Source organism: Thalassophryne amazonica, chromosome 21 (assembly GCF_902500255.1).
Source record: "Thalassophryne amazonica chromosome 21, fThaAma1.1, whole genome shotgun sequence".
In the NCBI taxonomy this organism is placed as follows: domain Eukaryota; kingdom Metazoa; phylum Chordata; class Actinopteri; order Batrachoidiformes; family Batrachoididae; genus Thalassophryne; species Thalassophryne amazonica.
In genome coordinates this window covers 27,438,125-27,464,708 of record NC_047123.1, presented here as the reverse complement: position 1 = coordinate 27,464,708, position 26,584 = coordinate 27,438,125, and the positions used below count along the sequence as shown (strand labels likewise).

Genomic DNA, 26,584 nt, shown 5'->3' with positions numbered 1-26,584 from the left:
TGACCTCAACCATATGTTTGTACATTCCACACGTCTAAATTCTGTAGAGGCCACTGAAATTCCAACACAGATAACATAGTTTATCGAACAGTGTAAGTAGCCAATGACCAAATATTACTTTGACATTTTATTTGGTTTTTTGTTTTGTTTTGTTATATACTCTATGGATTTAAACTGCAGTAACATGAATTACTATGTAGCAGATGTTGGGTCAGTTTGATCTGTTGGTTTGGATTAGTCTGGAGGACACAGAAAGGATGTGCAGAAATGTAGTCTGATAATTTTTGTAGCTTTTGATATTTCACTTGTTTTTTTGCCTATAAAAATTAAAATGTATATATAAAAAAAGATGTCCACTTAAGTATGTATTAAAATTTCCAACCCCCCCCCCCCCCTTTTTTTTTTTTTTACATTTTCAATGTTAGGAAATCATAATAATTTTTTATCATATAAATAAATTAGACAGATGATGGAAAAAAGGAACAAAAAATAAATAAACCAACAAAAATGACTTTTCAGTGGAACTAAAAGAAGATGAACATGTCCTAGTAGGCAGATAGATGGTTGCTTTCAAGAGGTTTGGATGAACTGGTTGTCTGCCTGGGTGGTTGGAATCCAGGACCCAGTGTGGTTCTGTAGTGTGGTAAATATGGCGACATGGGGCACCAGTACATGACCTGACTTGGTGTGTCATTCTGTGTCCCATGATTGTCTGAGATCATTATACACTCCTCACAACAGTTTACGGGAGGGTTAGACAATTAAATAATAAAAAAAAAAGTTGTCGACAAACCTGTTTGCAAAAGTTATCTGAACCTCCAGTGTTTAAATGTGCAACCCAGAGAGAAAGCTTGTATTTTGCATTTGATAATCTGATGAAGGCATCTCTCCGGCTGTAATGTGTGATTTGTCGGCCGTGTCCAGCCCTCGGACCGTTAGTTTAGGACCTGTGGTGGGGGGAATGGGAAAGATTGACATAGTTACTCCCATTTTATGCTTCATTGGTGGGTACTGCCTAACTAGATACTTTATGATTAAACAAGACAAATTGTGGCATGTTATAATGAGCGTTTGTTCCCAGTCTGTTGCGATCACGTAAGCCTTTGAGTGAATGTTGACACTGACAACATTCCATCTTTTTACATGTTTTCACTGTCAAACATCAAAGTCTGAATTTAAAAGTCAAACTGTTTACATTGTGGTTTTTTTCAGTGAATAAGTCATTAAATCTCTTTGACCAAACTGATTGTTTCTGCATTTTTATCTGTAACGGGTGGGTGACATTTCATTACGGCCAGTAGATGTTGCTATTACAGTTGCATGAATTACTGAATCACTCTGGAAATACTATGGAAAAACGTTGCTTTGAGTGTTCAGGTGTTATTCTTTTTTTTAAAATGTGTAACTGGTGCAATTGTTTCATTTGATATTCTGAGTATTTTAAAGTAGTAAATTAGTTTATGAAGCATTTTGTGGTTCAAGAGTTGTAAAAAGTGGCCTGTTTTGTTGAACAGAAGGTTGATGTGTGTGTGAAGTGTTTTAGAACAGGAAGTTTGTGAAGCCATTTCTGGTTTTGAAACAAACTCATATTCTGAAGCAGTTGTTTTATTTACTGTTTTGAATATTATAAAGCTGCAAATAATTTTCTGAACTTTCTGTTTGATTTAGTGTTTTGAGCATTTTAAAGCCACCAATCATTTCTGAACCTTCTTGTTGGGATAAATGTGAATACTTTATTGTGTGATTCATATGATAATAATGAAGCTGAACCAGTGAGGTACAGTAGCTGGCGAGGTTTTTCTCGGCCTGTAGAATAATTAAAAGGGTCATACTGTGGAGAAATTAATTTCATTTACAATTAAATATTGGTCTTTGAAGTTAAACATCCCCATAGTCCTACAACATGCTGCACTGCTTTATGCAATAATTATGTCTGAAATGGCTTATTTGACCTCTGTGACATATGTCACGGAAGTCCATATCTGAGCTTTTGTTCTCTTTTTAGGGTAATCCCACCTTCTATATGGGAGCAAAAGAGAGACATGTCTTGTTCAGCCAAGATGTCCCTGTTCCCTCTCAGTTCAAGGTGCAGCTTCTTTCTATTTGAAGGACCAGGTACCAAAACAGGTTGTTTCTGAAAAAGCTGACATTTGAAACTGATTGGTGTTTTACCTGGGTTAACTGCAAACTTTTCTAAATGTTTTAAAGACTCCAGGTGTTGGATATGAGCTTGTCTAATATCATTTCATACCAGCGTATGTGTGAGATATACAGATGGATTGGTTTTGATAATGTGCATGTGTCGTGCTGACGGTTAAAATCTTTGACCAAAAATAGGGAAGTAATGCACATCCTCCATGAGGAGGATGTGCATTACTAAGTACAAGCAAATTCAACCAAGTAAAAATGCTGAATAGGCAAGTGATTTATGCAAAGTGAACTCCCACTGATGGTTATCATGTACGTGTGCTTTTCTTATGCAAGTATGGTAGCCTACAAGTGCAAAACAGTATTACATTCCCATTTTTCATCGCCAATTTGCTACGTATGGTAACATATTTCTGTCCACCATGTCTGAATATATTGTTAAATTAAATTCATTTCATGAACTATAGTAGATGTTAGGTTTTTGGTGCCACCTAAGTTGATTCAGCAACAGTTACACAGAAATGTATGATAACCATCGCAGTATGGCAGCTCTCACAGGGGTCAGTGATGGATGGTCACTGTGCCATCCATTCATATTGAAAACTACCACTTTATATACCCGATCATAAAGACTGCAAAAATGGTTTGGATAAGTAGGCCAAGCCATAGTTTGGCTGGAATGTTTTGGAATTATGGGGTAAAAAAAAAACAAAAGAAAAATAGTGACAAAGGCCAGTGACAGTTTGTGCATGGGACAAAAGTTAAAGCTGCTCCAATTTTCACTGGGAAATGTGTCCAAACATTTGACTAAGCCATAGAATCCCATGGATGTTGACCTTGGTTGCCAGTTGCTTTGAAGCCCAATTATTCTAGTCACCATTTTTTGCTGGTTTTACCCCATAACTCCACAATGTTCAGTCATAGATAACCCAAACTATACCTTTTTGCAACTTTTATGATCAAACAAATAATGTGGTGTACCTTTTAAAATAATTGTACCATTTTTAAATTTTGACCCCCGTCTAATCCTTTTTTGACTTTAGGAAGATTATCATACATTTCTGAGTAGGCTACACTGTACTGACTAAAGCTGAATTTTAAGTATTCTTTTACCACCTTATATTGATTCAGTAAAAAATAAATGAGCCATATGATAAATCCTCTGGTAAACAATTCAAATCTCTAATTTAATTTGGGTCACAAATGCAGTCAAATATGTAGGTTTGATGACATTCATATTCATATATTTATATTCACCCTCACAAAGGCAAAGTGCAGAAAATAAAATCAGAACATTAGCTTCCAACAAAGTTAATTTTAAAAAAGCAGAAAGTTGTTTTCCCAAGACTCGAAACCCATCGTTAAATTACATTTGTTGCTCAGCAAGAAGGAAAGAGGAAGAACAAATTCTGTTTTTTTTTCTCCCCCCAGTTTCAACAGGCTGGGGCTGCACCAGATTTTTATTATTTATGTATTCACTTATTGTTCTTCGTGCAGGCAACACCGTTTAGTGATGGGTCTCCACAATCTATAGGAAATATGCATTTTAAAGAAACTTCCAAGTGCCTTTATTCACATAAACTTCCAGTGTTAAAAACTGATCAACACTTTCAATTATACATCAACAGCATATTACATAAATAATATATATTTTCGGAATGAAAGATTCATTTGTGAACAACACAGCAGAGAATATTAACATTTATTAAGATTAGATTATCCAATACATATATTGTTAACTTTTAAAACTGTATTTTTTTTTAATGTGTGTGATTATAAGATTATTCCATGCAACAAGCCCAGACATGTGCAGCAGGTTGTACACACTGTAGGATATTAAGTTTTTGGACTAATGTGGTGCATCAAAGATCATCAAGTTTATTCAGTTTATCCTGATGGTGTGCCTTTTTTTTCTTTTTCTTTTTTTACAGAGATGCAAAAGGATAATATTTATGGCCAGCACCCTTCTGCAGGGCTCAAGTGCAAATGTTTCAGATTTTACAAAAGCAGTTCTTCTAATGGGATTATGGAGGTGGGAGATGCAGAAATCTTGGTGGGAAAAGATCTCCACCATGGCCCACCCCAGTGGTACCTATGGTACACAGCCAGGCGTGGCCTATAACAGGAAGAAGCACAAAGAATTGCTGACTCCACAAAAATTAGGAAGGGTTTTTTGAACCGATTGTCGTGTGTGTGACTGATCAAACCAAAGACGATAATTATTAAATTAATAAATAAACCTGCATCCACACAGTAGCATTTTCACCTTAAGGTAAGAATCCTATGCAACAGATATTTTACAGAAAAAAATGCGCGCACACACACACACACACACACACACACACACACACACATATATATATATATATATATATATATATATATATATATATATATATATGTGTGTGTGTGTGTGTGTGTGTGTATGTATGTATGTATATATAGAGCTGTGTTTAACAATAACTCAAAAACGGAGCACTGCATGTATGTTGATTAAAGTTTGGAAATGATGAGTGTCACGATTCATTGCATCCACAAGTGAAATTAGTTCCAGATCTTTTATTTTAAATTAATAAATATCCATGACAGACATTTGGGATCACTGTGCAAAGACTAAACATATATAAGAAATGCATAAAGCTTCATACTTCTTTCATTACATCACTTGTGCTCTAATGAGTGATGCTCGTTAACCATCCTCTGAAGATTGATAACACTCACTCACTCCTCTTCAACCTCTTACCTGGGATTGGGTCACAGGGATTGCTGACATAGTAACTTGAAAACCATAAATGGTTGAATCGTTTCAGTTTCCCACTTAAAAGTGCACATAATGCGGATAAACTGATTAAAATTTGGTTAACTTTGATACACCAGATCAATAGAAAAAAAGCACATTTGTTTGTCTGTTGGCTGGGAGTGGTGCAGGATAGGGTTGCAACGCTGCATTGTGAAGCCTATATTGAATTTTTTTTTCAAGTGAGTATCGTGATATCAGAAAAAAAAAACTACTGCACAGATGAAACAATGACCTCTTGTAGAAAAATCATACATAATTCATAAAATACGCAAATAGAAAAGAGATAGCATCAATGATTGCAATTTATACTTTAGAATAATGTGTTTCTTTCAAGTTAAAGTATTCACCACAGATTACTTTGTACAGGGTGACCGACAAAAACAAAACAAAACAAAAAACCCAGAACCCATAAAAATTGTAAAAAATCTTCTTAAACTGTGCATCATTCCCCAAAGTTTCAGTTATGTTGGTCACTTTAAATAAAAGTCATGTTCTTTCAAAATAATGCTCCAAATGGTATGATTTGTTGGCAAGACAGGCCTCCAAGCAAAATGTATTTTCCTTGGTTGACCAAGACATGTTGGGGAAGACAATTGGAACAATTCTGTTGTTCCATTATTCTTATTCTTGGAAGACTATTGTTCCAAGACCTTTCTAGGATTTATTACAATTTTTATGGGTTGTGGGGGTTTTTTTTGGGGGGGGGGGGTGACACCCCTAGGAGCAGGTGTGGCTGCCAGTACATGGACCTTGAAATGAGCTTTTGAACTCTGGTGTAAGTCACAGATTCAGTGGAAGATTTTGTTTTGGTTTTGGCAGTGAGGGTTCGACATTTAGAGTCAGCTTATACTTCCTTGAAAAAACGGCTGTGGTGTGTAGAAATTTGACATAAAGGACTGTGTATGACCGTGTGAGGTTGATGGGCGGGGCTTCATGGTCATTGACATGAGCGCAAACCTTAGATTTTTTTTGTTGTTTTTTGTTTTGTGACATTTATTACACTTGAGGTTGTTGCAGCATTTTATCAAATAAACATTCGTTGTTGTGTTGCTTGAATTTTCATCTATTGGAAATGCCATGAAAAAAAAGGGGTAGGGGGGACAGAAATCTCTCCTCGTCTCGTGTCTTTAATGATTGATTAAAATGTCAACATGCATCCAGTTTGCACTCCGAGTCCAAGCAGTCCACTTTACGCACAACAATTACCAGATTGCTTTCCATTATCAGACCATTTCCAATAATCATTTCGATTTTTGGTGATTTCCATGTTGGGTTTTAAAGGTAAAATGTCTTTATTATCAACCGTAACTTTCAAAATTTTGTTTACGAAAAGCCTGTTTTCTCTATTTCTATACAGGACTTATAAGAGAAACAGCATCAATTGTAAAGAAGCTTAAAATACATATATTTTTGTTCATTTACTGAACCTTGAGAGTATTTTCGGCATTAACATGATCTTTGTTACAGGAAACATGAAAGAACTGGATTTTATTCTTTGTTGTCAATCGGTAAGTTTACCTTTAATTCTCAGTTTAGATGTGAATATTAATTAATTTATGTTCCACACAATGTACATTAAAACACACTTAAACACAAAATAGAGGCATGAAAAGAGACTTAAAAGCAACAACTGGGAAAAAAAGATTTTTTTCATATTCATATATTATAAATAAGCAAAAGATGTTAATAGTTTTCAAACTACATTTAAATTTTATCAGAAAGCAGGTCATGTTTGAATAGATTATTTCTTTTTGAATGATTACTGTCTTTATGTTGTCATACGTACTGGCAGCACACGACAACATAAATGAATAAAAAAATAAGTATGTAAATAAATCAAGTGTATGTTTGTGTGTGTGTGTGTTGCTTTTGAAAATGACATTCATAGCCTGCTAATTTGTTCAATTACTTAATGAAATTTTGGCGAAAAATGCATTCAGTTTTTGTTGGAATACATCAACAAGAACAACATAAACTTGAAACGTCAACTTTTAGAGTGCATAAAACAAGTGCATGCATATGTTCCAGAATTAATGTGCTTTGTAAATGCAAGTATTAATATGGTGTAGTTTTTGTGTATTTTTACCCACATTATATGTTGTTTATTAATTAAAAACATAATCAGCTATAAAGCATGATGAACGTTTCTGACATTGTTGAAATATATTTCTGTTGCAGGTCTGATGAGCACATTAATGCCATCAGGTCAGTAACTTATATTAACACGCCTGCAAATACATCATTATTACACAAGGTGTTGATGAAAAATAATGTTTTGGTTGCACAGTGACAGAACTTTGAGGTTTATGATTTCATTCTTATTTCCAGCAGAATGTGAGAAGATAAGGTTGGTTGGTCCTTCACGGTGCTCTGGTAGAGTGGAGATCTTCTACACAAACAGCTGGGGAACCGTGTGTGATGACTCATGGTCCTTCCGGAACGTTGAAGTGCTGTGCAGAGAGATAACTGCGGCACAGCTATTGCAGCCAAAGGGGGCGCATTCTTCGGACAAGGAAAGGAATCTATTTGGCTGGATGATGTGCGCTGTGAAGGTCATGAAACATCCATCCTTAAGTGCACCCATAATCCTCTTGGACAAAATAACTGCAATCATGGTGAAGATGCCGGTGTTATTTGTGCAGGTAAGAAAATCAGTTTGAGTTCATTCATGTCACGGCAACTCAAAGTTGCTTTTTTAAATTTTCAACATCATATCTGTGTCCACGTTATTTGCAGAACATATACGGCTGGTCAATGGGACTAATCGGTGTCAAGGCCGAGTGGAAGTCTACGTTGATGGTCATTGGAAAAGAGTGTGCCAAAATGAATTTGGAGAGGCTGAGGCAGATGTGGTGTGTAAGGAGATCAGTTGTGCGCTGCTGTTCAGTCTAACATGCCATACTTTGGTGAGGGACAAGCACCGAGTAGAGTGAATGCCAAATGCTCAGGAAATGAGACTTCTCTCACAGAGTGCAAACTTCATGAATCCCAGGAAATCTGCAATGATGCTGTTGTCACCTGTGAATGTAAGTCATTTTTTATAACTATCTGCTTATTTATTGTTGTCCATTGTGTCATTACAAACAGATGGAGCACCAGTGAAGTTTCAAGTTTACTTTATAAAGCTATCATGACACTGAGCCAATGGACCACTGAACGATTTGGCTATTGGATCATTTTATCATTGGGCCACTAAGCCATGAGATCATTGGGTTGTTGGATCATTGGGCCATTGGTCCTTGCATCATTGGATCAGTGGACCATTGGTTCATTGGCCCATTGGATCATTGTATCATTGAGCCACTGAGTCATGAGATCACTGGGCCACTGATCAATGATCAATGGCCGGAATAGGGCAAAGAGAGAGTCCATAGGAGGTATGGGAGTCAATAGCTGACTAGTAGTCATTGTGTCATCGGTTGGCTCAGGAGTTGATAGGCAGGGTGCAGTCGAGTCATCGTCAGGCAGCTCGGCAATCAGCTGGTAGGGTGCAGTTGGGTCATCATCGGGTGGTTTGGTATTCAGCCAGTAGGGTGCAGTCGGGGCATTGTCAGGTGACTCAGCAGTGGGGCAGCTGGGTGCAGTTGGGGCATCAGAAAGCAAGTGAGTCAGCAGGTGGCTAGCAGTCAAGTCATCTGGAGGCAAGTGAGTTGGTGGGCGGCTAGCAGTTAAGAGTGTCATTGGGAGGCTCGGGCGACGGCAGGCAGGGCGCAATCGGGCCAATGTTGGGTGTCTTGGCAGCCGGTAGACAGGGCACATTCGGGGTGTGGTCAGGTGACTCAGCAATCAGTCGCTGGGGGACAGTTGGGGCATCAGAAGACAAGTGAGTCAGCAGGCGGCTAGCAGTCGGGTCGTCGGGAGACAAGTGAGTTGGCGGGTGGCTAGCAGTTAGGGTGTTGTCGGACAGCTCCAGAGTTGGTAGGCAGGGCACAGGTGGGTCTTCGTTGGGTGGCTTGGCAGTCAGCAGGAAGGACACATTCATGGTGTCATTGGGCAGCTTGGCAGTCAGACCATGAGCTCATTGAGCCACTGAAACATTGGATCTTTGTATCGTTGGGCCATTGAGCCATTAGATCAGTGCACCATTGAGCCATTAGAAGCTTGGGGCCATTGGCTCATTGGGCTGTTGGATTGTTGAGGTTGAATTGGATCATTGTATCATGGGGCCATTGATCCACTGAGCTACTGGTTCATTGGGCCTTTGGTTCACTGGCCCATTGGATCATTGTATCACTGGGCCATAGAGCCATTGGATCAGTGATCCATAGGATTATTGAATCACTGGGCCAGCGTTAATCTCTCCTCCTAACAATTACTTTTAAAGTCTGTTTCCCTATTGCCTCTGTCTGTCAGTTTTTCAGTCAGTCTGTCTGTTGTTTTTTATGACTTGTCTCCTTTTTTTTAACTTAACAGTCAGTAAATCAATTCGACTGGTCAATGGAACTCATAAGTGCTCTGGCAGAGTAGAAATCCACCATAATGGAGAGTGGGAACAGTTTGCGATGACAGATGGGGAATACAGGAAGCAGTTGTTGCATGCCGAGAGATGAACTGCGGAAACCCTATAAACCGTCAATTACAAGTCCTTCTTTGGCAGAGGTGAAGACAAAATTTTGCTGGACGATGTTGAGTGTGCTGGTCACGAGATGTCACTTTCTGATTGCCCTCATAATGGCTTTGGAGAACATAACTGTGACCACAGCGAAGATGCTGGGGTGGTATGCTCAGGTAACATGCTTTCTACTGTTTTTTTTTTTTTTTTCTACTTGCTTGCATCTTGTGGACTTTTTAAATCTGACTCAGTATGGCTGGCAAACCTTTAATGGGTTTATCAGAGTCACTTGAAATGAAGTAGGCTGGTCAGAAGGCTCATTATTCTAGAGAACTTATTTGCATTTAAATGTCATAGAAATTAATAGAAATGTTTACTCATCATTTTAAAATACTGATCCAAGTTGTGATACACCTAAAAAGCCTCCAGCTTATTGATGTACAGTTTGATAATTCTTAGATTGCCCAATGTTTGTCAGTTTGCAAAAAAATATTCAGGCAGTCACACTTGAGTCATGATGCTCAGTCACAAGATTATACCGTTCAATATCATATGCATCAAATATATGTCTTCCTTTTCTAGTATTTGCTCAATTCTACTGTTTGATAACATTGGCTATCTATCAATCAATCGGGGATCCTTATAGCTATGTTTAGGTAAGGCAAATGTTAGCTTGAGCTATAGGTACCATTACTAAAAGGGTATCTTAAGGCAAAAGTTAGAAAGTAACAAATGTTAGCATTATCTGTAGACACTTAACATAATTTAGAATGCCTGAAGGTAAGAAAGCTAGTTAGCTAGTTAGATAGAATAAAATACTACAGTGCATCCAGAAAGAATTCACAACGCTTCACTTTTTCCAGATTTTGTTATATAACAGTCTTATTTAAATATGGATGAAATTCATTTTTTTTTCCGTCAAACTTCGACACACAATACCCCATAATAACAATATGAGAAACTGTTTTTGTTTGTTTTTTTTCTAGATTTTTGCAAATTTATTAATAATAAAGAAACTAAGAAAGCACATGTACATAAGTATTCATGGCCTTTGCCATGAAGGTCAAAATTGAACTCAGGTGCCTCCCGTTTCCACTGATCATCCTTGAGATGTTTCTAGAGCTTAATTGAAGTCGGCCTGTATGGTAGAGTGGCCAGACAGAAGCTACTCCTTAGTAAAAGGATCATGGCAGCCCACCTGGAGTGTGTCAAAAGGCACCTGAAGGACTCTCAGACCATGAGAAATAAAATTCTCTGATCTGATGAGACAAAGATTGAAGTCTTTGGCATGAATGTCAGGTGTCATGTTTGGAGGAAACCAGGCACCATCCCTACAGTGAAGCATGGTGGTGGCAGCATCATGCTGTGGGGATGTTTTTCAGCAGCAGGAACTGGGAGACTAGTCAGGATTGAGGGAAAGATGAATGCAGCAATGTACAGAGACATCCTGGATGAAAACCTGCTCCAGAGTGCTCTTGACCTCAGACTGGGACGACTGTTCATCTTTCAGCAGGACAATGACCCTAAGCACACAGCCAAGATATCAAAGGAGTGGCTTCAGGACAACTCTGTGAATGTCCTTGAGTGGTCCAGCCAGAGCCCAGACTGAATCCAATTAAATATCTCTGGAGAGATCTGAAAATGTCTCTGCACCGACGCTCCCCATCCAACCTGATGTCACTTGAGAAGTGCTGCAAAGAGGAATGGGCAAAACTGACCAAAGATAGGTGCACCAAGCTTGTGGCATCATATTCAAGAAGACTTGAGGCTGTAAATACTGCCAAAAGTGCATCAACAAATTTTTGAGAAAAGGGTGTGAATACTTATATACACGTGGTTTGTTAGTTTTTCTTTTTAATAAATTTGCTAAAATAAAATAAAAACTTTTTCATGTTGTCATTATGGGGTGTTGTGAGTAGAACTTTATGGGAAAAAATGAATTTGTACCATTTTGGAATAAGGCTGTAATATAACAAAATGGGGAAAAAGTGAAGGGCTGTGAATACTTTCTGGATGCACTGTACATGGGCAGCAAAGTGGATTAGTGGTTAGCACTGTTGCCTCACAGCAAGAGGACATGGGATCCCTTTCCACCTGGGATCACTGTGTGTGACGTTTGCATCTTCTCCCTGTGTTTGTATGGGTTTCCTCCAGGTGCTCTGGCTTCCTCCCAAATCCACAAACCTGCAGATTAGGTGAACTAGAAACTTTAAATTGATTCCAGTAGTAGGGGTAAGTGGGTGTAGAGTGAATGAAAATGCTTTTGGCTTGTGTCACACACTGAATTCCAAGAGTTTTCAACCTTGGGCTTGCTTATTTGTAGATGTTTTCGAGTGAGACAGACAAATGTTTAACTAAGCTTAAGAAAGGGTATTAGGGGTGTCTGAAATCATATTACAAGCTTGTTCCATGCTAGTCCTGCATGATTGTGTGATTAAGTGGGTATCAAAGCAATAGCAGTTGTTTAGCCTGGTTGCATGCTCGAGGTCATCCATAGAGTTGGAGGCTTGTGATTGGTTCACTCCCACAACCCCCTAGTATAATGATTGGCAGGTTCATCCCCTCTGGTTTTGGCTTCCCTTGCCTTGTTACTTTTGACAGGTAGGAATGGTCCAGTTGTCTAGAAGGATGGTTGCCATTCACAACTCTGGGGCAGTTTTGTGGTGTGGCGCCGCCATGGCTCAGCATAGTGACATGCTTCTGGACCTCACCTGACCTGAATTAAAGTATGAATAGGTGGAAAACCATCTGTCTAATCTGGTAACACATCTCAAGCCGCATTCCAAAATTGCACCATCAACTTCTAACAAACATCTCTCCACCATCCTAAAGCGCAGGAGATATATTACAAAACAAGCTACTCCTTAAATGTGACTGAAAGTGACTCTTGTTTACCTGTCACCTGTTTTCCAGAAAACATCCGACTGACCAATGGGACCGAACCGTTGCTCTGGTCGATTGGAGATTTCCACAATGGTTATTGGGGGAGAGCAACGTTTGCCAGAATACGTGGAACATAGCAGCATCTACAATAGTGTGCAAAGAACTCAACTGTGCACCTCCTAAAACAAGCTCTGTCAGTTTTGGCGAGAGTGAATTAAGAGCATTTAAAAGCGCATGTTCTGGTGATGAGAAGTCCATCACCGAGTGCTCGCTTCAGGAAAGCCCCGTGAACTGTGAAGGGGTCTCTCTTTCATGTGGAGGTAAGGATTACACTTTAAGTGGAGCTAAGATATTTACTTGGCACGAGCAAAACTCTCAGCAGGGTGGTGGCCAAGTGGTTAGTGTGCTTGTTTTCAGTACGGAAGTTCCTGGTTTAAACCCCGCCCCGTCACGTAATGTGGAGTTGTGTCAGGAAGGTCATCCGGCGATTCCTAGCAAGAACAAGGGAGCAGCCGGAAGGTCTTACTTACAAGAGAATTCTCACATCCACTTTCAAAATCAACATGTTCCCTTCTCAAGGAATTTGCAACAATAATTTTATTGCATTTTTGCAGTAGTGTGTTTGAAACTGAAGAATGCAAATAATACATACAAAAACCCACAACGACGTTGCACAATTAATTAATTATTGCATTAAAATACAACCATGTTTTGCCACAGTGGATGGTAGAAGCAGCAGCAGGTTTCTGGATTGCGATTGTACAGACCTCCAATCTAGTTGTGCTTTTACCACCTTGAATAAAAGTCAGATATAAATTTATTTTCATATCTTTATATAACTTTGTAACGCTGCATCCCCCAACTGGCTTGTTGAACGCCTCCGGGATTCCCCCAAGAGAATTAGAGGACTTGGCCAGGGACAGGGAAGTGTGGGTTGAGCTGCTTGACTGTAAACAGTCCCATTCCAACAAAAATAACCCCTTACCCTAATACAGTATGATTTTATTAAAAAATGCAGAAGTGCATGTCAAATTATTACATTTGACATTTTAATTTTGTTGATAGTTATTTGAATATATTGATCATTTGATTGACTGAATTATAGATGCACTTATTCCTCTGCACTTTCTTTAGTTATGTCAGTTTATGACAATACCACCAAAAAAAAAAAAAAAAAAAAAAAGAAAAATTCTTTGTTAATCATTAATTTTGAAGACCAGATTGGGGAAGTGTTTCTCAATCGCACAGATTAAGCAACAGTGGATTTCCACATCAGTTTTATTCTTTCCTCACACATGATCTGAGCACATTCAGTTCCAGCCAAAAACGCGGCAAACAAACTTGGTGAATGTAAACATGACTGTCTGTACGTTGCTTCTGATATACGAGGCCTGTGAGAAAAGAATCCGACCTTTTTATTTTATGCAAAAAATATATGGATTTGATTCATATGTTTTTACGTCAGCCAAGCTTGAACCTTCGTGCGCATGCGTGAGTTTTTTCACGCCTGTTGTTTGTGTCATTCGCCTGTGGGCAGGCTTTGAGTGAGCACTGGTCCACCCCTCTCGTTGTTTTTCATTGCGAGGAAATGGTGGAATGATTTGGGCTTGTTCCATCAGAATTTTTTCAGAAACTGTTAGAGACAGGCAAGCTGGAAACCATTCGGAAAATTCACATGGCTTCGGTGAAAATTTTATGGGCTTCACAGAGATTAAGAGTGTTACTACTACCGCTTTAAGGACGGCCCACATTGGTGCACGGTGCACCGTGCCTCCCGAGCCGCGATCGACAGCAGAAAACCACCATTTCATTTCTAAACGGATGGCTGTGTCGATCCCGGGACCATCGTGTGCAATTTCTCTGGTTATCACAAGAGCTGACATCAGCCATCACGTAAAAACATATGAATCAAATCCATATATTTTTGCATAAAATAAAAAGGTCGGATACTTTTCTCACAGACCTCGTACGTAGTATTGATGAAGTAAAACCGCACTGATTAGATTTTAACGTTGGACTTCCTGTCCTCAGGTAATTTGCCTTTGAGGCTCATCAATGGCACTGACCAGTGTTCCGGCAGGGTGGAAATCCTGCACAATGGCATGTGGGGAACAGTGTGCGATGACGAGTGGGACCTCACAGATGCAGAGGTGGTGTGCAGAGCAATGGACTGTGGAACGGCTCAGACGGCCAAGTCTGGTGCCTTCTTTGGCGAAGGCCATGGTGACATCTGGCTCGATGACGTTAACTGCTTCGGAAATGAGACTTCCATTCTGCACTGCAAGCACGCCACTTTGGGACAAAACAACTGTGGCCATGGAGAAGATGCTGGTGTGGTGTGTACAAGTAAGCAAGTTCCTCTTTTTTTTTCTCCATTAAATATATTTTACTTCTCATTCACTCCAGTTATATTCATATGACTGATATTCCCAAGGGTTCTAAAACAAGTGGCTTGTTTCGTGGTGTTTTGTAGGCCCATGAGCCAGTAGTTATCATCTGCTACATGCTGCATTCAGGATATTCCGGCTGATTAAATACAACCACAGCCTTTCCTGCCAAACTATCTGGCACATTTTTCCCAATATTACAGTAAATAATAAGTCATTTGCTGCAGATTGAGCTGCCCTTCATATTTGTATTCCGCATAGTTTAGGAAGATGTAAATTTCTGTATCTGGACTCAGACCGTATTGGAATTCTTCTTCTGCATGAGACTTTCAGAAGGAGACAGCACCACTGCACAGATGTGAAAGAGTGGTTCAAATTTACAGACTTTTTAAGCCCTTTCCTTAACCCTAATTAAGGCTGGAAGCAGCGCGTTGCCCATGGGGATCCACGGGCTCTAGATTGGGTGGTGTTTCTAAAATAGGCAGCTGACATTTTTCAATGGTGGTAATAAATTATGCAAAGTTTCCAGAATGATTTTAACTGGAAGTGCAGGAAACTGATTAATGGCAATATTAACGTTCATTGTTCACTGTTGTTACCTAATATCCCCAATTTCTCCGAAAAAATTTGTCCTATGAACTTTCTGTTTTCGCGGAGTTCGTTCTTGACCCAAAATACAAAAGCATAAAAAACAGCAAATGTCAGCTCTCAGTTTCTCCGGGATGGAGAATAATATGTACATGATTTACCGCCCCCTGTTGGAATGGCGTGTGAGTCCAGAATTTAATTATCAATGTTTAATGTTCACTGTTGTTACCTAATATCCCTAATTTCTCCAAAAAATATTAGTCCTATCAACTTTCCATTTTCGCGGCATTCATCCTTGACCCAAAATACATAAGCATACCAAATGGAAAATGTCAGCTCTCCGCGGTTTCTCCATAATCGAAGTTATGCACACGTACGCATACACACATACAGAGGCCACTTGGCTTTTAATATGTAGACGATACACTAACTCCACGATATGATTCATATCACAATATACCTATCACGACTTTATATATATCACAATACAGCTATCAGGATTTGATACATATCACCATACATAATTGCACACTAATTGTGTAGAAGTTAATCTGAGGTGAATGTTTAACTTTAAAGAAACACATTCTGAATTATAAATTGTAATTCTTGACATTATATGTTTCCAGTTTGTAAACTCTATAAATAATTTATTCTTCTCCTGTGAGAGATTATTTCTTCCATGCTGTTGTTGATGTTTCATGGTATCACAATATTCATTAAAAAAGCCCTGATTCCGTACAGGCCCAATGATGTGATTATTACAATACGCAATGTATCGTTCCACCCCTACCCTTGTCCTGTGTAGAATAGGCAGCTCAGTGGGATAGGAGTTGGGCTACCAACATGTAGACCTGGGCTTGATTCCTGCTCACTTGTTTATTTCCTTGGACAAGACACTTCATCTGCATTGTCCATGTCCACCCAGCTGTCAAGGCTGTCAGTTCCCAGCCTTGCTTGGAGAAGTAACCTGTGATGGATTGGTGACAGACTCTCATCCACTTTAGGTTATGGTATTTGGAGATAAGCAGTGGCACCATTGGGTCTCTTTGTCTATATAGGACTTAGTTCTTCTACTTATTATCTTAACCCTAAGTCTGAACCATGGAAGATATTTATGGATTGGCTAATGGAGTTTTATAATGGGCCATGATCTCGAACACTTCAACATGAAACCTTTGGTCACTACAGGACTGTGCGAGTACTGGATGCGATCATCTCTGTCTCGCATGTTTGACTTTTTTTTTTTCATGATTTGTTAATTTTGTAGTGTTCCATTTTTTATTATTCGTAGTATGGCCAGAACACATGGTCACTCCTGTGAATCTGATCTGCCTAGATTTCTTCCAACAATCAAAAATGCCAGAGGAGGAATTCGTGATATAAAATGTATTTTCCTACTTGTAAGTCAGAAATTCACATTTTTTATGTCATATGAATGTCAAATCCTTGTACATGCAATTCCTGATTAATATTGTCTGCAAGACCTCATGGAGCAAAGTTGCTATATTTGCTGTGGAATCCCCCCACCCAAATAAATACTTTTCCAGCAATAAAATTTGCTGGAATTTTGGAATATACCACAGAAAAAAAGGTAGTTTATATTAACTTGGTCTCAATATGAAGTACATTTTGCCAATTTTGGGGAAACTCAGAAGTTATTTTTTACATTTGACTGAAATGAAATTGTTGATGGTCTTCTATTTTACTCTATAGCTTCCATTAAACTGGTCAATGGGACGAGCCAGTGCTCAGGCAGGGTGGAGGTCCACTATGGTGACCGCTGGGCACCAGTGTACAATGTTAACTGGGGAAGGAGTGAAGCTCAAGTGGTGTGCAGAGAGATGAACTGTGGAGATGCCGTCATGCCGTCAGCGTCGTTCGGACAAAAAGGCGAGCTGAGCGGTTACACAAGCAGCTGCAGCGGGTAGTGAAACCTCACTCACACAGTGCACGTTAAGAGAATTTATCAAAACCAGTCAGGATCGTGCCGAAGAAACATCTCTCACATGTACAGGTAAGACTTGGTAGGTCACCAGTCACGTGGCTGAAGTTAGGTTGCACGTCTTGTATATTCACATCTGAAATGTCACCTCCAGGTAACGTAAAGTTGGTGGGTGGGCATCATCGTTGTGTCGGAAGAGTGGAGTTCTTGCAGAACAACCAGTGGAAGACTGTGTGTGGGCATGCCTGGGACACGAAGGCAGCAGCGGTGGTGTGCAGACAGACTAACTGTGGCACTGTTCACAAGATGACCAACACCGATGAGTTTGGCACAGGACACACAGGCATCAATCAGTTTGAATGCAGAGGCCTTGAGTCCACACTCGGTCAGTGTCTGCAAGTCCAAGTGCAAGGCAGAACGTGCAATGTCACCTCAGTGGCAGGTGTTATATGTTCAGGTAAGTATACCAGTTATAATAAAAAAAAAAAGAAAAAAAGATGAGATAATACTGACTGATTTTTGACCAATTTGACCTTGCTGAGCAATTTTGGAACATTCCTCCAAATGTGTGCCATGTTTGGTGCAAACTGAACTGAAAAACCTAAACTGTATCCTTTTACTGCAATGACTTTTGACCCCAATGATTGACTTGGGCAAATCCACAACCTACCTCCATATGTGTGCCATGTTCAGTACAAATCAGAGTGGAAAAAAACTTCAGTTTTGATCTCTGACCCCAAGGACCTTGACCACAGTGCAATCATTATGATCAAGGTCATTGACCTTTGGCATATCTGATCCCAACTGGTCAGTTCCAAACCATCACCCCCAAACCCATGTATATGTTTGAGCCACGTTTCATGGGCATTAGAGTGAAGAAAAATGTCTTTTTTTTTAAACCATTTACCCAATAACCTTGACCTTTGTCAAAACAAACCCTTTAAGAGAAATTGTGGGGTTGACTGCCATCCACATATCTGGTTTTTGGAAATTGTTCAAGGACCTGGGAGAATTATGGGATCAAACACACAGATAAACAAATATGTTGGACTATGACCCCAATGACGTTGACCTTTGTCAAAACAAACTCTTTCTGGGGAATTCCTGGGCTGCCCTCCACCTACATACCAAGTTTTTTGGGAATCCGCTAAAGGATGTGAGAAGAGCAGTGAAACAAACACGTTTCTCTACTGATTTCTTTGAATTGTGCAGTATAACTTTATTTTTCCTGACTTTACAGATAGCCTGGAAGTCCGGTTAAGAGAGGGTAATCATCAATGTACCGGCAGAGTTGAGGTCCGCCATGGTGATCAGTGGGGTACACTTTGTGACGCAGACTGGACCACAAGTAAAGGTGAAATGGTGTGTCAGATACTAGAGTGTGGCCAAGCTGTGAGAACTCCTGGTGGCGCCGAGTTTGGACGTGGCGTTGGCTTGGTACTTCAGGCAACAGACTCGTGTTTTGGCAATGTCTCGTCTATCCAGAAATGCTCCCATACAGGTTTCACTGCAGCAAGCTGTGGACATGAACGCGACGCTGGCCTTATATGTGCAGGTAAAGCATTGTAATTTATTTGTTTAAAACATACAAATGGAAAATCAGTGCAATGTCTGAAACATTTCTTTGAATTTTAAATCACACTCATACACTGAAACAACTAACCCCACCACCAAAAAAAAAAAAAAAAAAAATCTGATAAGTTTCATTCAAGATATGAAGGGCGCAATACTTTAAGTAAAGTGGGCGGTCCTTAGAGGGTCTTGTTGAAACCCGATTAGGCCCAAATTCCACGTGATCTGGGATGCACTCATTTGGGATGTCCACACCAAATTTAGTGAAAATCTGATCAATTTTGTTGGAGTTATGATGGGTACAAGAAAATATAACCAGTGCATGTACTCACATGCACACATGCACTGACTGAAATTAAAATGTGCATAAATATGTAAGATCCAGCAAATAAATGAATGAATAATGAATAAACTGAATATTGCATAATAAGTATTAATCATTTTAAAATATGACATATTTGAATATTGATGTGTGACGTATGTGTTTAATTTCCAAGTAGAAATGGAAAATCAGTACAATGTCTGAAACATTTCTTTGAATTTTAAATCACACTCTTACACTGAAACACCCCCCCCCCACCCCAAAAAAAAACAAACAAAACAAAACAAAACAAAAAAAACGGATAAGTTTCATTCAAGTTATCAAGGATGCAATACTTTAAGTAAAGTGGGCGGTCCTTAGAGGGTCTTGTTGAAACCCAATTAGGCCCAAATTCCACGTGATCTGGGATGCACTCATTTGGGATGTCCACACCAAATTTGGTGAAAATCTGATCAATTTTGTTGGAGTTATGATGGGTACAAGAAAATATAACCAGTGCATGTACTCACATGCACACATGCACTGACTGAAATTAAAATGTGCATAAATATGTAAGATCCAGCAAATAAATGAATGAATAATGAATAAACAGAATAATGCATAATAAGTATTAATCATTTTAAAATATGACATATTTGAATATTGATGTGTGACGTATGTGTTTAATTTCCAAGTAGAAATGGAAAATCAGTACAATGTCTGAAACATTTCTTTGAATTTTAAATCACACTCTTACACTGAAACAACCCCCCCCCCCCCCCCCCAACAAAAAAAAAACAAAACAAAACAAAACAAAAAAAACCGGATAAGTTTCATTCAAGTTATCAAGGATGCAATACTTTAAGTAAGTGGGCGGTCCTTAGAGGGTCTTGTTGAAACCCAATTAGGCCCAAATTCCACGTGATCTGGGATGCACTCAGTTGGGATGTCCACACCAAATTTGGTGAAAATCTGATCAATTTTGTTGGAGTTATGATGGGTACAAGAAAGTATAACCAGTGTACTCACATGCACACATGCACTGACTGAAATTAAAATGTGCATAAATATGTAAGAGCCAGCAAATAAATTAATGAATAATGAATAAATTGAATAATGCATAATAAGTATAATAATAAGTATTAATAATAAGTATTAATCATTTATTGTGTATTTATTGCAACAACTCATGTGTCAAGCTGTGTTTTGTTTCCATGTGCAGCCCAGATTCGTTTGGTCGGCTCGTCGACTCAGTGCTCCGGTCGGGTGGAGGTCTTCCACAAAGGCCAGTGGGGAACTGTGTGCGATGATGAGTGGGAAGTAGTTGACGCCGATGTCGTGTGCAGGCAGCTAGGATGCGGCCATGCAATCGCTGCACCAAGAAATGCACACTTCGGGATAGGAAGTGGTCCGATATGGCTCGATAATGTTGAATGTGCAGGTCATGAGTTTGCTGTCTCACAGTGTCAACATCCCGGATTTGGCGAAAACAACTGCGGACACAGCGAGGATGCTAGCGTTATCTGCATAGGTAAAACATTTACATCCACCTTCTTGTGAAGATGCAAAGCCATGGTAGTGCAAGAGTTTTACTGGAGCGTGCTTTCTGTCTCAGGTGGTCTGCAAAAGCCCCATATTACGCTTTCTCCCGGTTCCAAGGTCAGCTGGGGTGAAAAGGTTGAAATCACCTGCAGTGTCGCGACACAACAGTTGGGCGGACATATTTTTCCTGAAGAAGACATCTGGCTCGTTCCAGATGGAAAAACCCTCTGAACATGACTCTGTGATCTTCACCATCCCTTCTGCGGACTTTAGTCACAAGGGGGAGTATTATTGTGAATATTCAAAGAAAATGAATGATGAAAACATCTTCTTCCCTCAAGGGAATCCAGTCGAACTCTCCATCACAGGTCAGCAAGACTGTTCTTTATTTGGTGAGAGATGTAAATTTTATGGATAATTTTTTCACTGGCGTCACAAAATCAGATTGCAGTGGCAACGTAAATCAGTTTACGTGTGTAACGGATCTTAGAAAAATCATCCTGCTCAAGTTCTAGGTGTCTAATAGTCTTGGGCGTCATTACACTGATTGTGTTCTCTGGTATGTTAGCGTTAGCTGACTACACAGCAAGAAATATAAAAATTATCTAATTTTATCTTAAGGTTGCACTGATTAGACAGTTAGAGCATCTCTACCGTCTGTGAGATGGCATATTCTTATGTGTAGTGACATTTGGCATGGGATTTTATGATTTATTTGGATGGTTTGAAAGTAGGTAAATTAGCATGTAGCTACAGCTAATGGCAGCTAAGTCCTAGTAGAAACATTTGTCATGTGGTTGTACATATAAATGATATTTTACACACACACACACACACACACACACACACAAAATGAACCCGTGTTTTGAATATTACATGTACAAAATTACTTTTGAGCTTTTAGTGCTTTGCTATTAGCAATACCAGATGGACAAAGTTGGCGCTATTGTAGTGCAGCAGATAAGATTAGAACAGATTCCTGCAAATGGTGATAAAAGCATCAAATTCGGCAGAAATACTCCTTAGACATTCCTCTTTTGGAAAAAAAAAAAATTATTGGCCACATGAATTTTCAGTCAGCGTTCAGGTAGAGGTCAATTGAAGAATTACACAGGGGTCAAAATTAAAAGATGCTCCGATCATATTGAAACCTACATCACATTATTTACCTGATTATAAAGATTCCAAAAAGGTATAGTTTGGACTATCTGTGACTGAATTCTATGGAGTTATGGGATAAAAACAGCAAGAATGGTGACAAAGGTCAGTGTCAGTTTGTACAGGGGTCAAAGTTAAAGTTGCTCCAATTTTGGTAAAAAGTGATGCAAATTATTAGTTGATTTAACAGGGTTTTAAAAAGGAATAGTTTGGACCATGTATCATGCTTAGTTATCACGTTACGGGGTAACATATGTCACATGTCATAGAATCCAATGGACGTTGACCTTGTTTGACCTTTACTTTGGAGACCAAGCATTCAACACTGTCAAAACTACTCTATTTATTAATCCTATTAGCTCAACCAAAAATTTGCATCACTTTTTACCAATATTGAAGGAACTTTAACTTTTGATCCCTGTACAAACTGAAACTGACCTTTGTCACCATTTTTGCTGTTTTATCCCGTAACTCCATAGAATTCAGTCACAGATAGTCCAAACTATACCTTTTTGGAATCTTTATGATCAAGCAAATAATGTGGTATAGTTTTCAATATGATTGGAGCAGCTTTTAATTTTGACCACTGTGTAATTCTTCAGTTGACCACCAATTGAAAATTGAAGTGGCCAATCGGTTTTTTCAAAAGAGGATTGTCTAAGGAGTATTTCTGCCAAATTTGATGCTTTTATCACCATTTGCATGATTGTTTCAGTTATCTGCTGCACTATTGGTGGTATTTTTCACTTTAGTTTATCTTAGCTTAGCTTAGCCCCCCCCTTTTTTTTGGCTCTGGCCATTTACGAGAGTTGTCATATTGTTCTGAGAGTGACCAGACTTCTCCATTTTCCAGGGACAGTCCCCATTGTTTGTGTCGAGTTAATTTAACGTATTTAACATGCTGTTTGGTCTAATAAGGGTAACGTGAGCCACCACTGTATTGACCACTGATTGGAAATGGCCCCAGTTTTCAATTCAGAAATCTGATCTCCTTATCATTACAAGTTTTCCTAAATCTGCCAGCTCTTTTCTTCTTGCATTGACAATACAGTGGTGACCATACATGGAGTTGTACCGTCTCATTTAGTATATTGGCTGTGAACACTTTGAGCCAATGGGAAACCAAATTAATAAGACTGACAGCAATAACTCAGACATTTGTTCTTTAAGATATGATCAGATGCTAATAACATATTGCTCGTTGGTGCTGTTGTGATAATATTCTTGATTTTCTGGATGTTGTTGGTAATGCCTGCAGGAGCAGCGAGGAAAGTCTTTTGACGATAAATTTTGGCAACCACCAAAGACTTACTCAAGTGTTGTACCAAAACAAAAAATCCAGAAAACAACATGCACACCACAGGGCGTTGGACTTATCTTGCAACGCTCTGCCTGTGGCGCCAGTGACTGCGTGTTCATCTCAATAATGCACTTCTTTTTGGTTGCTATTCTGGTTTTTCTGTTTCCTGTTTCTTCAGCTTTGTAAAGTCTTTGTAGACAACTTGTAACTGATAGAATGGCCTAAGCAGTGGGTCACCCCTCTGAGTCTGGTCTGCTTGAGGTTTCTTCCTCAACATCATCAAAGGGAGTTTTTCCTTACCACTGTTGCCTGTGTGCTTGCACTAGGGGTTGGCAAGGCTAGACCTTACTCGTGTGAAGCACCTTGGGGCAGCTTTGTTGTGATTTAGTGCTGTATAAATAAACTAAATTGAAATTGAACATTTGCACAAAGGGATTTGTGACGTCAAGTAAAAACTCTCAAATTTTTACAATTATGGAAATTGTAAAAATTAATTTCTCTTCCTCAGTGGCTTTGGAAACACCCAGTATCTCCCTGACATCACCACATGCTATGGTCATCTTCAGCCCGGACAAAATATCAGTCCAAAAGGGCAGCAGCTTCTCCATCACTTGCTCCATTCATTCTCGATATCCTGGAGGTACCTTCCAGCTGGTGATGTCTAACATGAGCACAGCTGATACCAAGCCAGCGTTTGGCCACTCTGTCTTCTATCTGGCATACTTTGAATTCCCCGCTGTAGAGTACAAAGACCAGGGAACATACAGCTGCATCTATTGCATTAACATCTCGTCGTTGTCCTTTAGCTCCAGTCCTTCAAAGACACTACAAGTCACTGTTGTAGGTAAGACCTAAGATTCAAGCTGAGCATCTCTTTCAGTTAATCTGCTTTGCTTACTGTTCTTGTTGTGTGTTCACCATTAAAGAGTCCTCAGGCTCTTCAGTCATTGTAGGAGCTGTTTGTGGAGTACTACTGCTGGTTCTTGCAGTTATCGTAGCTTACGTGGTCTGGAGAAGGAGGCGACAGAGCAGCCGTAAGTGCACAAAATCACAAAATTACAGTCATGGTCTGTTAGATTTCAGTGCTATTGTGGCTATAGACTTAGTTTTTTTTTGGGATTTGACCTGTTTCCACCTGCTTGTGGTAGTGCATGTCGGGGTATTGTTTTTAGTTCTGTGTGTCCATCAGTGCACGGATAGTGATGGTTTTTGCACTTTGAGTGCCCCTTCTTGTTCATGTTGAATCCCAGAATGAATGAATATTGTGTGATCTTCTGGTCACTTTGCAGGTACCACTGTTCACTTTAGCAACAGGGCTGGTGGAGCCATTAAACAAGAAATGGAAGACAGAAGCAAAGGAGCACGTGATGGAAGGTATCAAAACTGGAGCCAGTATGTTCTACGATATATTTCATTAGAAGTTAAACAATGTTAAAGATGCATTTGTGATGGTTCTTCCCAGGGACAGTTCCCACATGAAAGAACACAAATACACCCATGGCCAGGAAGCCATCAATGACGATGCCGACTCTGGAAACTCAGTTGAGAGGATCCCCGAAGACCTTGCTGGGAAAGTGTGTTATGAGTTCGAACCACTTGTTCACTGATGATAACAGAGTGGCTCAAATTGTCGTCAAATTAGCGAAACTTTGAGGAAAACTAGGGAAAGCATAGAGGGTGTTTTGAACACCCCTTGCATCTTCAGGAAGTGTGCATTTTACTGTCCACAGTGTGTGAGCAAAACAAGTTCAGGCAGCACACTTGAGTCGCATCATCCCGACAAACTCCAATATCATACTATGTCTCAAACGCGCCCTGTCCATGCCATTTCTGCAAAATACTGAATGCTCCACTTACTTCCTGCATCTTCCTACTTACATTTTAGCATCCTCGACCTTCGTCCCAGCATGCACCTGCAGGATCTTCACAGTGACATTGTGTTGCTGGTCCCCAGTGGTACACTGCCTGCTTTCTATATACTGAAGATTTATTCTCTCTTTGCTTTAGATATTTGTTTTCATACTTCATGTTAATGTTTTCAGAGAAAAATTGCCAATGATAAAGCTTATATGCTATTGACTGGTCACGTGCTGTTCACTGGTTACAGGTAGCAACGGGTAGCACACGTGCTTTCTTTGCTTGATACACTGAAATTATGCCGCATGTTTATTTTCCTGTTATTGTGAATGATAAATAATAAATAAATATGAAATTCTACCTGTTTGCATGTTTGGACTCCAGTAACAAGCCCACTCCTGTAAGCTTTACGTTGCATCTTGCATGGTGTTTCGTAAAGATCGGTTCCAGGCAAGTACAGAGAAGGTTAGGTAAGAGTTTTGATCCAATTTAGACCAAACTTGGTGGAAAAACTAAGAATCAACCAAGGACAAATTGAATTGATTTTGAAAAAAATTTGCTAAATTTCAAGGTCACAGGCCAAGGTCAATACTCAGAGCTAATGCTGATATATATTGATGATATTTAGCATGGTTATTATTCCAAGGAATTGCTTGAAGATACACCTATGCTTACTAATAAACACTAATAGAAGGTTATGCATGCTTGAAGAATTGTTTAAAGATACAGTATTGTTACAATGAAACATCACTATGAAGTCAAATACCAACTTTCTCTTGGTCACATGTCCTTTTGACCTCTGGTGACTTTAAAACATCAAACTCAAGGTCATAACTGTTTAACTCAAACAGTTTGAACTCCATATGGATTAAGCAGTTTCTGGAGACCTCGGAACCACACGACCCCGGGAATAGCAATCTTGGAACCACGACGATCTTGGAACCACTACCCAACACATACAAAAAAATCTCCCATTTTTTTCCTCCTTTTAATGTAATTTCTAATACTGAACAACCTGTTTTAAAGTCTGCTGCAGAAAACACGATGTGCTTTGTAGCGGTTCAGAAAATCTAGTGGCTCTGAGATTGTATCGGTACCGCTGTTATCGAGGTCGTTTAGGTTCGAGGTCTCCAGTTACCGATTAAGCATGGTGAAAGCATTCTATATTTATCAAAGGTAAAGTGGCCAGAAAGAATAAATTTGCATGAATATTTGTCAAACTCACAGAAAAGGTGCAGGTGTTGCACTCGCTAAGTTCCCCTTCTAGTTTTAGTTTTTCTCCTTGGTGGGTTACATTTTATAATTAATCAGTAACTCATTATCATCCAGTTTATTCATCTAAATTCTGCTTATCCTGCAACATATTGCATATCTTTGGGAGGCATTTTGGCCCTGGTGGTTCACACTAGTGAGTGCCATCCTAATTAAAATCCTGCTCATAAACAGATGCAGTTTTAAAAATCACTTTATTGGTGCAGGTAATAATAAATTAAACATTCTGCACTGGTTGCATGTTTGTACTTGTCATTTTTTGACTGAATCGTAGTTGGCACC

The 26,584-nt window shown here is 39.3% G+C and overlaps 1 protein-coding gene across 1 annotated transcript; it reads left to right on the top strand.

Annotated features, from left to right (window-relative positions):
• Positions 1-4,301: 4,301 nt before the first annotated feature.
• LOC117503597 (deleted in malignant brain tumors 1 protein-like) lies at positions 4,302-20,946 on the top strand. The gene is given in 19 exon segments (XM_034162851.1): positions 4,302-4,420; positions 6,416-6,456; positions 7,127-7,153; positions 7,277-7,417; positions 7,420-7,590; positions 7,685-7,833; positions 7,836-7,974; positions 9,362-9,436; positions 9,439-9,519; positions 9,554-9,666; positions 11,655-11,695; positions 12,414-12,703; positions 14,415-14,729; positions 17,072-17,282; positions 17,335-17,372; positions 17,455-17,757; positions 18,541-18,855; positions 20,396-20,704; positions 20,789-20,946. Coding segments are annotated over 17 exon segments (2,859 nt in total). The 5' UTR covers positions 4,302-4,420; positions 6,416-6,456; positions 7,127-7,143.
• The last annotated feature ends 5,638 nt before the right edge of the window (positions 20,947-26,584 follow it).